General features: G+C 41.3%; 1 protein-coding gene across 6 annotated transcripts in view; it reads right to left on the bottom strand.

Annotated features, from left to right (window-relative positions):
• Window positions 1–1784: 1784 nt before the first annotated feature.
• LOC118227865 (unconventional myosin-Va-like) overlaps window positions 1785–17972 on the bottom strand; it is a 41690-nt gene continuing 25502 nt past the window's right edge. For 2 of the 6 annotated variants that reach the window (XM_035418839.1, XM_035418840.1), the window contains 15 exons: window positions 17757–17813; window positions 17131–17358; window positions 16918–16926; window positions 16308–16405; window positions 12348–12546; window positions 11728–11793; window positions 11254–11347; window positions 10921–11067; window positions 10503–10657; window positions 9534–9623; window positions 9288–9438; window positions 8209–8491; window positions 7424–7598; window positions 7167–7247; window positions 1785–7072 (listed from right to left, as the gene is read on the bottom strand). In XM_035418839.1, the coding sequence (XP_035274730.1) occupies window positions 6920–7072; window positions 7167–7247; window positions 7424–7598; window positions 8209–8491; window positions 9288–9438; window positions 9534–9623; window positions 10503–10657; window positions 10921–11067; window positions 11254–11347; window positions 11728–11793; window positions 12348–12546; window positions 16308–16405; window positions 16918–16926; window positions 17131–17358; window positions 17757–17813 (1986 nt within the window). In that variant the 3' untranslated portion in view covers window positions 1785–6919. Of the gene's footprint in view, window positions 7073–7166; window positions 7248–7423; window positions 7599–8208; window positions 8492–9287; window positions 9439–9533; window positions 9624–10502; window positions 10658–10920; window positions 11068–11253; window positions 11348–11727; window positions 11794–12347; window positions 12547–13690; window positions 13772–16307; window positions 16406–16917; window positions 16927–17130; window positions 17359–17756; window positions 17814–17972 lie in introns of all 6 variants that reach the window. The other 4 variants (XM_035418842.1, XM_035418844.1, XM_035418845.1 and 1 more) reach the window with 3 other exon arrangements.

The following is a 17972-nucleotide window of genomic DNA, read 5'->3' as shown; positions in this document are numbered from 1 at the left end:
ATGCCGTCTTGTGACAGGAGCTTTACAGACCGGGCGTGTTTGTTTACACAGCGAGGACACGTCAAACAGGATACGCTACATGACAAACCCGGTCGCGCACTTAAAACTAATTACAGCAAATTGATTTTAAGCCTCTTTTTTTACTGATATTGTAATAAATTGTTTTGGTTATATGTTGTGTATTGCACGGGAAAAATCTATTTAAATGCAGTGTGGAGCAGAAACACGTATCTCGATGTACAATATCACAACAGTCATTTTACTATATGGATGGCTGTTTTTAATGATTCGTGGATATGAACAAAGCAAAAATTACAGTGCCATCCAAGGGTATGGTAACGGTGAAGTGAAATTTGTTATTTTTGCTGTATACTTAAGGAATTTGTATTGGTGATCAAAAGAGGAATTTGAGACAAAAGTAGGCCTACCAGCTGTCAACTTTTATTTAATGGTCTTTCAATGCGTGCATGTTTTACTATTTTACAGTACTGGAACAAGAGTTCTGAAACAAAGTTTTATGGACTGATCGACCTCATCTGTGAAATATGAAGGAGGTAGTGTCATGGCTTGGGCATGTATAGCTGCTTCTGGAACATGCTCACTCATCTTTATTGATAATGTAACAGAGGATGACAGCAGTATGATGAATTCAGAACTGTACAACAGATTCTGTATGGCTGTGTCCAAAGAAATTCCTCCTACCTCATTGGCTGGCGTTTCATCCTGCAGCAAGACAATAACCCCAAATACACTATGCAACCAAAACATTCATCAATGGGGGAAAAAGTGGAAAGTTTTGGATTGGCCAAGTCATTTACCTGATTTAAATCCAATAGAGCATACATTTATATTTCTGAACAGAAAACTACAGACAGAAACCCCTGAAACAAACAACTCAAAGCAGTGAAGGCCAGGAAAGGAATTTCCAAAGAGGATACCAAACAATTGCTGATGTCAGTGGGCCATAGACTTGATGTAGTTATTGCATTTAAGGGCTATGCAACCAAATATTACACTATTGCTTTGATTTACTTGTAGGTTCATCCATTGACATACCTTTGCAGCTGAAAATAGGGGACTCAACACAAAAACAGCCATTTCTGTAAAATGGTGAACATACACGCATTTAAAAACTATGACATAAACAATTATTGTCTGTGTAGGGTGGTTTACAGAAGTATAACCCTTATATAACCGCCGAAGTAAAACAGACTGTGTTTATAGTGCTGACAGGGAGTCAGCAGGGTTTGATAGAGTCGCAAAACATTCTACTGGATCAGCATTATGTAAAACTCAAGTTTTCCATATACAGTGTAATCATGCTTGGTGTTGTTGGAAAGCTGATGTCATGTGGAAGACGTTGATGGTGTGGTACATTGGGTACTGTATAAAAATTGTGGAAATTCAAAAGTGAATGTGGTTGTTTTTCAGCAATAGTTCTCTGGTCCTCATGACGCAATCTCCAAATGCAATCTCCACAGAGAAAAACAAAGGCTGAAACCTCAAAGTAGACACTGACTACTCTTACGTGTGAACAATTAATGTAAAAGGAAACACCTGAGCAAACAGTTAATACCTGTCAGTCATCCAGTAACTTAATTTTGCACAGCTGAAAATAGGGGGACTCAACACAAAAATGACTGTTACTGTAAAATTAAACATATATGCATGCAAATACCATGAAATAAAAACTGACTGTACTTTTGTCTCATATTTGTCTTTTGATCTCAAATCCAAATGCCCGAAGTATAGCAGTAATAACAAATTTCACTTCACAGCTCCCATACTTTTAGGATTTTTTTATTTGCCTATACAGTTATGACAAGTTTTGTACTTTCATCACATGATTTACCATGGTGAACACATAGTAATTACAACAACAAATTTGGGATCTTCACATTTTAACACCAGTTCTTCAGATGAACAGTTGAGGTGGACAGTGTGTTAAGGGACTGTACATTTTCATTATTTTTTGTTTAGGGATTTAAACTTATGAAGGCCTAAAACACTATTGGATTAAAATAATCAATCGGTCTTGTCCTCCTGAAAAAAGGTTGGGAATATTTCAAAGCCAATCTTTAAAACAAGCTGAATCACGTTGTATTTATGACACTGAATCATGAATCATGGAAAGGAAAGTGGGTATACAATTGCTCTCACAAGCAAACTCTTTAATTATCTTCAAGACTCTATACATATCTAGCAGTGACTAAGATAAATATTACCACCTACACTACAGGTACATCCCACAGAGGATGTGTGCCACGGTTTGGCAGGTGTCAATCAACAATATGTGACAGTAGCTGTCAAGAACCTCAGCAATACAGGTAAGAAATTGCACAGTAAGAAATTGCATATTCAAGTAAAGATATAAAACTGATATTGAAAAACCAATGATGATCACATGTAGATGTCAGGGACAAATCTTGTTCCAATAATGAATTGATGTGCAATGGTAACAAAACCAAAAGAACAGTGGTTCCCAAACCTGTTCCCAAATGTGTTCCATCTCAAGCACATCTGATGCTCATGCAGAGGTTTTGGAACCACCGGAACATAAGGTTTTCAAGTTCAAAACTCAACATGTGGAATGTAATAATGTATTTAAATAACCAAAATTGTAAAAATTAATGAACTTATACCTCTGTGGATGGCGTCTGAAGGGTATGTTAAATCAATGTGGTACAATCAATTCTGTGATATGGACAAAACAAAACAGTAATAATTACTAATAGCTGAAAAATATTAAATATGCAATACTTTGAAAGAAAACCTTCCTTTGTCAGCATTTATTTAAACTCCCCACCAAAATAAAAATACACTGTTTAAGGTAATATGAAGGGCATCTCACAAGGCAAAGACAATTCATTCTATGTCAGATCAAGGATTAATAATTATTTACAGACACTATGTAATATTTTATAAACACTGCAAATGTAAGAAAACACAACAGAAAGGAAAAAATGAATATCACAGATTGTGTGCTATATGTTCTATAATCAGGTAAGGCTTTTAAAAAAAAATGTTAATAATAAAAATCTCAAGATACAGTACATGAAATACAGGAAACAAAACATTCAAAATGACTTTCAGTAGTGCATTATTTTCCAGTATAATCCATATTTCATTTGCATTCACGCTACACTAGGGGTGTCAAACTGAATGCCAAGAGGGCCACAGTGTCTGGGTCTTTGTGTTTTCCTTTCAATCAGCTGCCAGTTAAGGCCTTGAGAACAAAGTGTGTCGATTCCTTAGCAAATGAATGACTTAAAACATGTGCCGTGAACACCCCAAAAACCAGCAGACGGTGCAGCCCTCCAGGAGTGAGGTTTGACACCTGTGCCCTCCACTCGCATAATATAATGGCAGAAGCTTTGTGAAGAAAAAGGTTTTATCTTCACAATAAACTTTTTTTTTTAAATGGTTGAAAATATTCCTCGGTAAGGAAACGCATCTTTCCAGTTTTCAAGTAGTTATGAATTTGCTAGAATTGTCAGGTCCACCTTAAAACCGCTAATTGTCTTTGTGCAAAAGGCTTTAAGTAAAGCCAAGTGCACATCTGCTAGAAATTACCATAGGTTGAAAGAACCAAAGGGGAAAGGAGGCCATTTTGTAAAATGCACAATGGTGCTGGTATAAAGCTGCGGTTTGCAGATTAAAATAAATCAATCAATAAATAAAGAATACCCGTCTCCTAATACTCCATTTCTCAGATGTCTTAAGTGTGTGATGCAAATGAATGTAATAGTTTTGAAAAATCAACCAATGCGGTAGAGTGAACACGAATTTGTTATATTATAGCCTACTCGTTCCCATTAAGATTCTGAGCCCTGTGAATATGGAACAGAAGCTGCGTTAATGCAGGATTATGGACTTGAACCACAACAAAATAATTACCCCTGTTTCTTTCAGCGAATCATTTTGGGTATCTGGCATTTGTGTTATGTATTGATCATATTTACACAGCCGTGGTAGTATTGCAAGATTCAAAGAGAAAGCACTTAATTTTAATGAAAAGTTGAAAATGAGATGTCATGGTCTATATAGCTTTTTTAAGATAATGCATTTTATTCGTTTTCTCTGCTTGTCATCTTTGTATTATAGCCAATTAAAACTTCAGTCTATAAGTTCAGTCGATTTAAAAAAAAAATATATATATTTTATTGAATATTATCTTCAGATTAACAAGGCTACTGTTTAAAACTACACAACTACGCAACAGACATCTCTTCCCCTTCTCTGAAATGAATAAACAACCTAGTCAGTCTACCCAATTTTTCACTGGCCTTCCAAAAAATGTATTTCTGACTACGCACTGCAGCATGCGCAGCATGAGTAAATCAAATATAAATGGCTTCCAGGGTTTATTATTATTAGCCAGTGTGGTAAAATTCGGTTTGATGAGAACGCCTTAACATTATTGTATTTAATCCTGTTTAATGTCACAAGTGTCATAAAATTATGAACGACATTCATTTATCGTGCCATTATTGTGAGTTGTCATATTATGGCAAAATAGTCATTATTATTTTCTATCAGAACACAAGTGAATTGGTGTTAAAGTCAGATTTTTAACATTTGTGAGGAAAAAGATATCACTCAAGAACTGACGGCACAAGAAATGGGAGGAAACAGTATGCCTACAGTTTGGTAATTTCCTTAAGAATGGACAATTTATTTTCACTAAAACAAAACAATGTGTAAGGCAAGGGATGATGAAGAACATGTAAGTCTATAGTGTCTCAAGATAACAGCTACCATATCTGATTACAGGCTTGCTCTTAAAGTTAAGAGCTTTGAGATCCAGTGTCACATTCCACAAATCTCTGTATAACCTGTAAAACTAATAGCATGCAGATTGATTTGAAATATGTATTTTATTCTATCCAGTGTGCACAAATATGACCCCAGCAACAGACAATGCAGCGACATTTTCAACCTTCAGAAAATGAAGGAGAATGTAGGCAAATGGTCCATTTAGCTTTTACGATTTCTGGGAATAAAGCTTTAAGCAGTTAAAAGGACAGTGCACACAGTAGTGCTTACATCTAGTTTGTTGCCAACGAATCTGTAAAAGGTATGACTTTCATCCTACTTGCTTGATGATATGCTTCAAAAATGCTTTCAAAGTGACTGCAGGTGTTGGGTTCAAAAACATTTTTAGGTCTCCTGATCGAGACAGCACCCTGTCATACACTGAACAGAGCGTAAGTTTGTGCTGGAAAGATGTTCAATCCCATGGTAGAACAACTAAAAGGGAGCTCATTAGCTGTTCCCAGAATGATTATGTCTGAGGGGACTCCTCCCACAGTCAGTGTAAGGCATTTATTTTGGGCAACACTCACAGAACATTAATTGGACTAATAATATCTCTAACTCAAGGTACACACATACACACACACGCACATACACACACACACACACACACCTTTGCAGGTGTGCTGGTTTTCATTAATATGGCAATCAACCACTTAAAAAGGCTTTAAAAAATATGGGGCTAAAGATTTGGGCCTCTACCATGACTCACTAATTATTTGACCAGTTGGTTTCATTAGTAACAATGAATCCTCTCATTATCAAACTCTGATTTACAAACAACATTGTTATTTACCTTAAACCGGAAAAACGTAATGCTGGAGTACAACATTTGTGGATATGCTAGTTACACAAGACGGCTATAATTTGAGTGTACTCAATAATAAAAAAAATCACAATGTATGTACAGAAAAGTAAACATCTACCTTAAATAACTGACTAATCATTTTTATACTCATGTTTATCTGGTATACATGTATAATAAATATATGCAGACAGTATTCCTTTTCAATCTGAAATGATTTAATACACAAGAAACACCTATCCATGATTTCTGTACTACATATAGAATATATAGTAAAGAAAAACATACACATCCAAAATATTGGATTATGTACTATGGTATAGGCATTGGCCATTATGATGCATTAACCAGAACAGACAAGTTCAGCAATGTTTACAAATGTAATACATCAAAATGCATTTCTCATCACACATTTTTTCAGTGTACCACCATGTACCAATCAGAATCCCAGACTGAGATCACCAGTGCACATATTTATACTGTTAATATCAAGTAATAAAACCCAAGCAACTTCCAGCTTGCTTTGAGTACTCCTTTTTCTCCTCAGTTTGGAATGCCCAATCGTATTTTTATCAGCGCTCATTGCCGCAACCTTTCCTACTTATTCAGGAGAGGAATGTTATGTCAGCTGCTGCTTCTCATTATTCTGCAGTTCGCGAGTCTGCCACACAGACATGAGATGGTGGAAGACCATTCACCTGCAGCTGAAGAGGCAGACAGGCGGGTACCCCATCAATCAGCAGGGGTTGCTGCTGTGCAACGAAATGCTGTCATTCTGGCCAAATGAAACCTTGGGTGAGGCTAGAAATATTGTGCATTGCCCTTTGGGGCTGCTGGGTCACAGTTGGCACTGGCAAGTTTCCGATTCGTTATTAGACTGTAGGGACCATCCATGCACTAAAAAATGTGCCTTAACAGGGTGAACCACCCAGCAGCCCCTGTTAAGGGTACTTCAAAGTGTTCAAACTGTTACCACAGGGTACATATTTAATTACTCAGCAGTCACAAACTATTTATCCCTGTACAAGATATCCAGACTTAGGTTTCTTTAAGAGTCCAGGACCTCCACACACACACACACACACACACACATACACACAAGTTAGGCCAGGTTCACACTCTCCACCTGCATGGGAGGAAGGCTGGGTTCAGGCATCCACTACATACATGTGAGAAAGGCCGGGATCAGAAGATATAGACTACACGCATGTGAAGAAGACCGGGCTTCTACATGTGTGTGAGGAAGGCTGCATTCAGACTGCTTCTACACACGTGAGGAAGGCCAGGTTCAGACTGCCTCTACACGCGTGCTAGGAAGGACAGGTTTAGACTGTTAGGAATGTGGATGGTGTCAAGGACTAGAGAGGAGGGGTTGAAGGGGAATGTGACAGGGTAGATGACTCTGGTGTTCATTAGGAGCTGAGGTGATTGCTTTCTGTCTGGCAAACGGTTCTGAAAGAGGAGGAAAAAAACAATGAGACACAGAATCAACAAATACTGAAAAACAGCCAATTTGTGCAATAAACACACACTCCCAAGAACTCACCTGAATCGTTTCAATGAATGTTATTGTAACCCTTTCCTCGAATTCATTCACAGGGGTGTACAAGTTCAGCACTCTGACAATCTGGTGAGAAAACGCAACAGAACTACTCAGCACTTTCAAATGTTAATGTGGAGCGATTAATGTTAGTCTCATTATTAAGTGACTTATAACGCCACAAAGGACAAACAGACATGATTACATCTGACGGAAGGGCTTTATTTCTCTCCACTCTCAGACGGTATCCCAGGCAGACGTACCTGCGCAGTGGTGAGGGCGCTGCACATGCTGCAGATGGCGTCTGCGTCCTCGTCAGTCTTCTTCTTCACCTGCAGCAGCTGCGCAGCTTGGATGAGGGGCTCCAGCGTGTCCTTGGCCCCGCAGTTCATCAGGCTCTTGTCCCTGAGCCACTCTTCCAGCTGGCTCACATTGTACCTGGTGTTCAGGGGGCCAGAGGGGACAGCAGTGACCAACAGAAGCTCTACGAACACACACATTTCCACACAGACTGTTCCCGTCCCATTATTTCACTTGGACTCTCACCTACTTCACCTAATCTATCCTTATTTTACTCAGCTTGCTTGTTTTGAGCCATTTCCTTTCAGACAAGCCCTATCTAATCCTAGTTATGAAGGACAGTAACCTTCAAGCTCACTATATATACATCTCAAGTTACTATATTAGTATATACTACTGTATAATTGTGGAGAAGCAAAATTAGTTCAGTGAAGACAATGAAACTGCAGACCAAGTGTTTGGCTGATACGAAAGCCTGCAGACACTGGCTGGCAAGTGCACGGCTGCGTACCTGTTGGGGTCAAAACCACGGTAATTCACTCAATTCCAGAAATTAATTGTTGCTAAATTCAAGACCTGAAAATCTCACATGATGTTCTATAAAGATTTTTCAGTCAATTAAATGAAATAACATTTCCTGAATGGACTGAATTGAAATGATGTGGAGCTCAGTGTTATCAGGAAGCCCTGCTGCAGGTGTAAACTGGGCCTCCTGGGCCCGCTGCCCGTTTGGCCATCCTGCACACACCTGATCTGCATGCCTTTGCTCCAGGAGCACATGTCCTTGCGCAGCAGCAGGTTGTTGAGGGTGACGGCGCCGATGATGTAGAACTGCTGCTTGACCACCTGCTTGATGAGGTCCGGGTCGATGCCGTGCTGGCACATGATGGAGTGGAAGGTGGAGAGCTGGCGGAGGATGGACTCCAGGGTGTAGGTGCCCTCGTCCGCGATGCTGGAGGTCCTCTTGCGAAGGCCCGTGGGCTTCACCCCCGACACGCCCTGAATCGTTTCATGCTCCAGCATTCCAGAGACTATAGGCCAAACAGGGCAGCAAACAGAGTGTGATAATCAAGACATTACCATATCGCACAATACATATCGTTTATGTGGACACAGGGCTCGTGGATACAATGGTGTACAGTATATATCATTTATGAGTTCCTAGGGCTCCTCATTTCAATGTTTGTGCTTGTACCTTGTGATGCCATTTTTCTTTAAAATGCTGCCCAAACAGTGCAAATAAAATGATAATTTAGAGAATGTTAACATAATCTGAGGAGCTAAAGTTCTCCTGCCAAATTGGTCAGCTTACGTATTTATCAAGTATTTACGTATTTATTTTGCCACAAGAGGCTTGAGTCACCATACCACAGCAATGAAAATGACAGCAGCATGATTCAAAGCTAATGACAGAATGTATTTAGGATTCATAGACAACTTAAGTTAAGGAAATATATGATTTGGTAGTATACTTAAACTGAGGTAATATCATAAAGTATTTCCAGTGCTATCAGGTAGCAAAAACTGTGTATCATATGTTCTGGCAGTACACAACCACTGTCAATATTAACATTACTGGGCTGATTTAGTGAATGAGTCATTAAGATGTACAGCTTTTTTCTTTTTTTATAATCAAGATTTTTTGCATGAGGAGTAAATGATTCATATCCTCCAAAGTTAATGGATCAAAAAGGTACATACAATAATTTCCTAGAATTTCCACAGTGTTAGTACAGCACACGCAATATGATTTCAGAAGGGCATTTTAATGAAAGTCTCAGAAGCAAGCCATACTCCCGTGGAATAATACAGAGATTCTTGATTTACCTATCATTGGCTGCAAAAGGCTCTCCATGCATCTGATGAGCTGCTGGTAAATCTGAATGGCCAGGTCGCTGAGAACCTGCTGGTACTCGGCCAGGTCGAAGTTAGACAGGCAGTGCTCGTTCTGCCTGGGAGTGTTGTACTTCATGAATGACTGCACGGACACAGAGCACAATAAGCAGGTCAGGAGAGGCAGCAGAAAATGGCCGTTGGCTACACACCACTCCTGCAGGCCGGGCCTCCCCTCACCTCCTCTCCGCTGTACTGCTTCAGACAGTGCAGGAGGCGACACGTGTTGGACAGCCAAAAAGAGACCACTTCAAAGTCTTCCCCTCTTTTCTACAACCAGAAAAAGAGAGAAATGTTCAAAGTTCTTCAAAGAGGAAATGTAGATAATTCCAGGTCGTTTCGATTAATTATGTGATACACATTTATGTGATATTGTTGAGTGATACAGACTGCAACATAAACACAATATCTTTCTGAGAGAACATGCTTTTGTGCCAAGCTGTGTTCTGTTTGATAGTCAAGTACAGTACACTGTAACTTCGGAACCTTCTAACCTGGCACAATATTAACACCAAACACAACACGCCACTAACACATAATGATTATTGACAGACAGGGTTTGGCTTTGATTTTCTTTCCAGGCTTGAAATTACTGGTTATGAAAATCAGATAGCAATTTACTCTATGCTGTATGCAAGTGTCAAACCAAACACATTTGCCAAAAAACTGTTGGCAAAAAAACTACACTGCCTGTTCCACAGCAACATTCAGGACAAGTTATGATAATCAACTCTTAAAGTGTCATATATGTCCATCGGGGTAGAGTATGAATAACCTTACTTTACTGAACAGTAACATGAAAGTGAAGTTCCTGTTGTAAGTCTACCTAACTTGTAACTGACACAACCTCAGCGAACTAGGCCCCATGGTGGTAGTCTAGCTCAAAATCAATGACTCTACAGTACCCTCTTCCAACTGATGCATACGCCGGTGAATGTGATCGAAGGCTTCAACCATGTCCCTTTTCAGCCATCTGGTGTTACCATTAAAACAAGCCTGGACAGACAGGTTTGCACTGACGCTTGTGAGCCCCCTTTGATAATGTGCACAACGATTCAAGGATTTCACAGTGCAAGGAACCTAAAAGTATTTAAAGACAAAATGGCCACACTGAACAAGTGACAGTGCACAGAGCAAAGCCTCACGTACCTTCAGGATCTTCTTGATGCTGTTGATGGTGGATGTGAGCAGCGAGCGCACCTTCTGGTCATCGTTGAGATAGTCGGCATGGCGCAGACACATGAAGAGGATGTAGGCCGGCAGGCCTGGGATAAAGTTGACCGCCACACCCCGAGGCTTCAGCTCTGCCCGGGCCGAACAAGGACACAGAGAGTCAACAGGCTGAAGAGGTGAGCAGAGCCTCATTGCAGTCCCTCAGAATGACAAGCTAATTTATAGTAATACTCATAAGACCAGAAAACATAGCTGTAAAAATAATAATGTATTGCATTACATAGAACCTATAATAGTGTGGGAAGGGGCATAATTCTACTCAATCACCAATGTTCAGCATCTCAGAGCAGAGCACAGACATAATGACTTGTGATCTGGGCGGGAAATCACACACCTAGAATGAGGTTCTTCACCAGTTTGGGCTCGTCGTCCATCTTGTATTCCAGCATGCCCTGGAAGTCCTTCTCCCGGCGGGGGATGTTCACTGTGAGGATGGGCTCCTCCATTATCTGTCCAGGAGAAATGCTGTCCATCTGACCCACTGAAACAGATCACAGGGAAGAACAGCGGGGGGCTGTGGTTAAGTTTCAGGCACAAAAATGCAGGAATTTCTGTAAAAATGTTCGGTATTATACAAAAACATCCATCGGTAGTTAAAAAAATGTCTGTGTTTTAGAAGGGATTGTTTCAATGACATTAACTTGAGAACTACAGCACTGGCACTCACCTTCCCGTTCTTCAATCTTTTTGGAGAAGACCTTGAGCTGTTTCTTTAATTTACGGATCATCTTTTCCTGCTTCTCAAGCTGGCCCAGGAGTTCCTATGAGATTAGGGACTGTTAGCCTCACATGAGAGAGATGATGTGCCTCAGATTCGGCATCAAACCAAAAGCACAAGCTCTGTAGTTCACGGTGGCACCTGGACATACATTTCATTTTTGGAGCTTCTTTAAAAACAACCATTCCACAAAAGCTATAATGTATAGACTATGATATTCCAAAATATTATTTACATTGGGAAAACCTGTGCCTACATCAACCTGAGTGTTTATCAGAAAGGGTGGGTGTAGGATAAGACAGCTGTGGGTAAATACAGAGATCACTCTTGCAGTTAGTGCAGCTCTGTTGATACACACCCCTTTGTGAAGCACACCCAGTGCTATGCTGTTAGTGACACACACACACCAACTTCCCTACATACAAAGCGCTGCTGATCAATGAAAGTCAGCCTCTTCTTATATTTGTCTGGGTCATCCCTATATACGTCCTGTGAGGTGAAATCCACAGAATGCATAATCAACAGCAGAAGATGCTGGGTTAACAATACTAAAATACTGCAGATAATGATAACAGATATAGTCCACACAGCCAAAGATAAAGTTTGAGTTTTACTCAACCAAGCTGATGATATGCAGCATCTTGCCAATTTTATAATGTGGTTAAGCTGACCTAAATATCTGAAATCCAGCATGGCATGTAAGAATGACCTAATTAAACACAATAAATCAGCAAACCCACATAACGTAAGAATAAAACATTTGGGCTGGAAAAAAATAACCAAACATTACTTGTAAATTTGCCAGTATTTTTCATTCTGCCAGTAAATCTCATTACAGTGAGCCAATCAGTCAGTGAACAGGTGAATGAGTGGGAGACACTAACATTTCAACAACAAACACCCATTTCAGTATTAACACTGCTATCAACAGTACACAATGTAGACAGACAGGAGGAACCTGAGTATGAATATGAGGGCGACTAAAAAAAAAAGTTTAGTTTGCGTAGGGGGACAGAGCTCGACGGCAGACAGTGGGCACCCACCAGGTTCTCGTTGGTGAGGCGGGTGATCTCGTGCTGCAGGCTGGCCTCGATGCGTGCCTCCGGGGGCAGCTGCAGGTTCTGGGTCAGGAGCTGCTGCTGGCGAGTGTTCTCCTCCTTCAGGCTCTGCAGCTCCTTGCGGACCACCTCCATCTGGCCGTCATGGGACCTCTTCTGCATCTGCAGCTGGGACTCCAAGAGCCTGCGGAGGATTGCGAAGGACAGGAGGGGGACAGGAGCAGAGAAGGCAGCGGTGTGGGGTGGAGTGGAGGCCAGTAGAGGAGAGAGAGGAGGGCATGCGAGCAGGGGAATGGGGAACGGAATGAGATACAATAGAAGTGGAGGGAAGAGGAGAGTTGAGAAGACAGGAAAGGCCAGAAGGGAAGAGATGAGAGAAGGAGAGGGGGAAGAGTTTTGGGGGTTCAGGGAGAGAAGTGACAGTTAGCAACAGTGTAAGCCTCCAATCATGATGGAAGCAGGCAGGAGCTTTAGCCATTCAGCAGGAGCTACAGATGCAGAGTAGCAAAGCAGCTGCCGCTTTCATTCGAGAGCCCTTAAGAACAGGCCTTAAGCTCTGCCTCTGTGTTTTCGTTTCTCGCTTAATCATCAGAGCTCATAGCATTAGAAGAGAATACTTGCTTGTAATGGAGATCTTTAACTGAATGGCGTCTTTGAAGATGCATGTTCGTTCGAAAATAACAGATCCTTAACAGATAACAGATTCTTAAAACAGAATTTTGATAGTGAACTCAAAAAAAGGAACAAATTATTCTACAGAGTAAGACAAAAACACAAAGGCGAATCTCAGCCGTTACACATGCAGCGGACTGCGCCTGCAAGCCAGGGCCAAACCAGGCATTCAGACTCCTAAAGACATCAGGGACGTACCAGTAAACACGCAGCTACACTAAGGCTATGATGGAGGACATCTCTCAGAGATAATTGGACCAACACTTCCAAACACGCTCTACGTAACCTAGATGGAACAGATATGGGGAGGGAGACCACGATGAGGCGGGATGAGGGGGGATGGGGGGCATTTAGAACCATATTAGTACAGAAAAGAACAAAGCCGTGGTCCTCCAAGGGTCTCTGCCCTAGCACAGAATATTAACTGTGAACAGACTTAGTGTGTGCACAATGTATACAGAGGTTTGCTCAAGGAGCTCAGCTATAGAGGGAATGCTGTAAAAGGATACGGAAACTTGTGGAGAGGGCAGTAGGGCAGGTGGGTTAGTAAAGGACACACAGCCGAATAACAGCAGGGAACGAGTATGACACAGTCAGAAAGAGAGAGAGAAAGGGCCCACAGCCCCCCGCACACACTTTTCTGAAACATTGTTAACCTGTTGGTCTCCTTTAACCCTTCATAAGCCAGCCAAAGCTCTCCATCCTCATTCAGCTGATGGTAGTCTGGAGTGGGGGATCTGACAAACAAAACAAAGAAATAAAACGAAAACCAAAAAGAAAAAGAAAAAGGGGGGAGGGGTGGTGATGGAGGTGAGTGGGGGTGTGAGTTGAGAATGAAAAGGAAAGATCCAACACAAAGATTATTCTGATATTTTTTGAGGAACCAGCAAGAATCAGTGACACAGATTTATAATTTGCATTTGATTCAGTACAGTCAAGCTGTACTCAATTCAATACTGCAAACTGAAGATGAAACAGAATGAATAAAACAGAAATAACTGATATGAATAACACAAATCAAAAATGAGTTGAAAAAATAATGCACTGCATATGAAAAATATTCTAAATTCACTTGTTTAAAGCCAATCAATTTGAAAAAATGTTGGCTATGTGCTACGATGCTGTTAATGGAAAAAAGCCTCAGTTTCAAAATCAATGTATTTCAATGGACAACAATGATGGCAATTTATTCAAATAAAATACTTGTCGTTGACTGAATTCAGGTCCTTGGCCTGCAGTCAGCATACACAAGTATTAGTCTAATATGCCCAGTAGTATGCGAGATTAGCTGTGGACAGAGACACAAACACACACACACGCGCGCGACCAAACGCATGACCCCCTCCAGGCTCCACCTGGCGGAGATAATAATGAAGGTTGAGCAATTGGCCATAAGTAATACACATCCCCAGGAACCAATAAGCAAGTGACATTCCACTATATTGCAAAAATACTGATGAGACTGATAAGTGGTCTATAGCATGCACTTTAATACAGCCTCACACTCCCTGATTCCATCCTAGCAACGATAAAGATTATTCTACTAAGAACGTCTGCATATCCATTGACAAACGATCTCAAATAGGAGGGCTGATCTGGGACCAGTTGTGTCTTAAATCATAATGGATCAGGTTATAATGTGGTCAGCGGAAATCTGATCCTAGATCAGCACTGCTACTCTGAGACACTTAACACAGCCCAGGTCTACTGATTTAACAAGAGTAATAAAAAATTTTCTTAGCATGCATATTGATGGATGCTTAATTTTTTAGCCTTCATTATTAGTTGTATGTTAAATGCATTTAATGTACTTCTGAACTTGTGTTTACCCAACAACCCCCCGAAAAAAGAACTGAGACAATATTAAAGCTGGCTTGTGTTTGCAGAAGAATAAAGGACAGACAGGGAGCTGAGCTGCTGAGAAAACAAGGGGAGAGCCATTTTCTCTGATGCAGTGAGTTACTAACAGTGGCCATTTTTCATGCACTTGTCAGAGGAATACGCAGTAGAGCAGATCACCTGACTTCCTGTACAGTAGGGCCGCTTAATGAGTAACTGCAGTCTGAACTTTTAACAAGTTTCAAATACATGATCTCAAAAAGGCATCATGTTCAGGCATGGTGCAAAATCACACGTCAATTACCTGAACTTAATCATGAGCTCATTCACTTCAAGGGGATTATGCAAAAACCCGGGCGATCTGGACGAAAAAATTTATATGGATCACAAGCACATTGTGGTTCAGACAAATCATGAAAATGTCTTTGTCCCTGATGTTGTGGAGTTCACTGTATATTGAAAAGGATATTTGTTAAGTCACTTCTTGAGCGCCAGGAAAAACAGATTGTATAATGCTATTTGAGAGGCACCTGACACCACAGCACCGATGACATCACTGGATAATTTGTACACTCAGCATGTTTCTGGATATAAATAGCTCTTTGGTTGTAATATGAACAGTTCTTTATCTCCATATTACTCCGAATGCAGAAATAATTTAATAGCATCAGAGCTGTCAGCTGGCACTAAAGCTACAGCCTACAGCGCTTTTCCAGAACATAAAAATGACTTTATTCATCATCACCTATACGTTGCAGACAGGTGATCTCTTACATTTTTTGACTAAACCATTACCTCCCAATCTGCAATAAAACTGAAGGAGGTAATAAAAATGTGGTATGGGATGAAAAACGAGAGGACTGAGCATATTAACAGTATGTGAAAGCTGGTCTTATTATTATTAAGGGCATATATAAGTCAATGTATGAAGAAAATGTAACAGAGAAAAGGCCTGTTATCACCCAGAATGTCCACTGGGCAGAGAAAACCTGAGAAAAACTGCAGTACGGTTACACCGCAAACTAAATTTTATGGAGCAATGGGCCAGTTAAAATGACAGACAACGTGGAAGAGGAGTTCTGTGGGGGTTTGTGAGGGGGGTATGATATAACCTTCAGATGCTATCACAAGCTATACAACGCCTCACTACGCCTGGCCACCTCCCCCCTCCCCCTCCAGTTCCGCTGAATGCAGCGTCCTAAGATGACCTGCAGTCCCTCCTCTGATAGGATAGGCTCGGTATGCGCTGAGCAAACACCGTCTGGGGTATGGAATGTAAGAAACGCTGCCCCTCTGCCACCCTGCAGAGGCAGGCCTCCCCGTGACGCAGCGTCCCCTGGGGGCGTTAAGAGGAAGCACCGCGGGCAGTTCGAATAACGCCCAGCTGGACCCAGACGGGGGCTGGGGCACGAGGGGGGAGGCCGCGGGAGGTACCTGCTCGTGTCTTTGAGCCCCGTGTAAGCCTGAGCCATTTCGCCCGCGTTCATCTTCCGGATGTCCTCCACGTACGACACGGTATCCGTCATGGTCTCCTGTGAAAGGGGGGAAAAGGCAGAACGTGTGAAACAGCAGTTTGGAAACAGTTTTTTTTTTTTTCTTGTTCTTACACCAACAACAGGATTTCTGGATGCTCTTTGACTTGCTTCTTTCATTTGGTGAATAGAAACAAGACATTCAGTCAATGTTTCCTCCCTTCTTGGCCCAATTTGGAAGCAGAAAATGACTGATATTATTACATTTTCAGTCCTATACAGTGGGCCTAAGGACAAATTCTACAATCTAGTTGTGCTGAAGTGCTGAAGAGCAGACGCAGCATAAAATGTGCAATCATTAGAAAATATGAATTCCTATTTTAGTCTTACACCACGTGGTAAAATTAATTGCCCAAAGAAAACTGCTCAACAACATTAAGTCAAATTAAGTTCCTTCGGTTTAAAAATGAACAAATGAACATAGCCATTTGCTATATTCAAAATGTTTTCCACTCAAAGCTGAATAATGCATATTTCAGATAGTTAAACACAAAAGGAGAAGAAAGAATTACCTTCTCATCCTGGAAGCAAGGCATTATGGGAGAAAACAATGGGAAAAATGAGTATTAAAAACAACACATCCTAAAAGGAGGTTTAATAGGAATAGTTTCAGACACAACTTGTGTGGGTGTTTCCTGTTTCATACTCTTAAGACCACCTTGTCTTACATATAAACTGTTTTATGCCGTTAATTCCACACTGACTGCATATAAGAGCAGACATACCTTGTGCTGCATGGCCTCCTTTTGGCTGACTAGCTGGGAACGGAGGATCAACACTTCCTCCTTTCGAACCTCTAGCTCCTCGTTGGAGGCGTTGAGCTGCTCCAGGAGCACCCTGTAGGGCGAGGTGCCCCCGGCTCCGGGCCCAGCTCCAGCTTTCCCTGCCATGGCCTCCCGCATCTCGTTCAGATTGCGCTTCAGCTTCTTGTTCTCAGACTCCAGCTCCTGCCGCTATGGAGGAAATTGCTTGGTTAGAGCTTCCAAAGCCCAGCTCGAGGCTTAAAGCCTGCAGTCCAACCCCCTTCCCTTGCAGTTCCGCTGTCCTCCTGCAATAAATCTGAAGCACCCCTATTACTCACAAACAGCTGGGTACGCTCCAAAGATTTCTCTGGATCACCTTCACTGGAGGTTGCGAATTTCATTTGATGATTTACAAGCCAGAGATGGTAATGAAAGCACTTAGTCACAATGGGCCCCCTCAGCTAGAGCTAGACTTTTAATTTTCCTAATCAATTATGAGAAGAAACGGAAAGCTTGAGGATGAATCCCAAGTGTGGGAAAAGCTCCCATTTAATCAAGCAACCCACAACAGAGCTTAAAGACCTGAGAGCACTTCTCTTTCAATTTACCTTGAGAGACTCGTACTCCAGCTCTGCTCCTCGCGCTTTCTTGTAATCCTCATCATCCTTCCGAGAGAAAAAAAACAAAGAAAGAAGGAAATGTAACAAAGGTCTATTCAGTACAGTATGGCAATTCTGTTCCTTGAAATCCACATGGATGTTTTCAACGCACTGAATAGCTACAACCCCGGAGTTTAAAAAAATGCCTAAGGGCAATGGCAGCCT

This window comes from Anguilla anguilla, chromosome 5 (genome assembly GCF_013347855.1).
Source record: "Anguilla anguilla isolate fAngAng1 chromosome 5, fAngAng1.pri, whole genome shotgun sequence".
NCBI lineage: Eukaryota > Metazoa > Chordata > Actinopteri > Anguilliformes > Anguillidae > Anguilla > Anguilla anguilla.
This window is presented reverse-complemented; position numbering and strand designations above follow the sequence as displayed.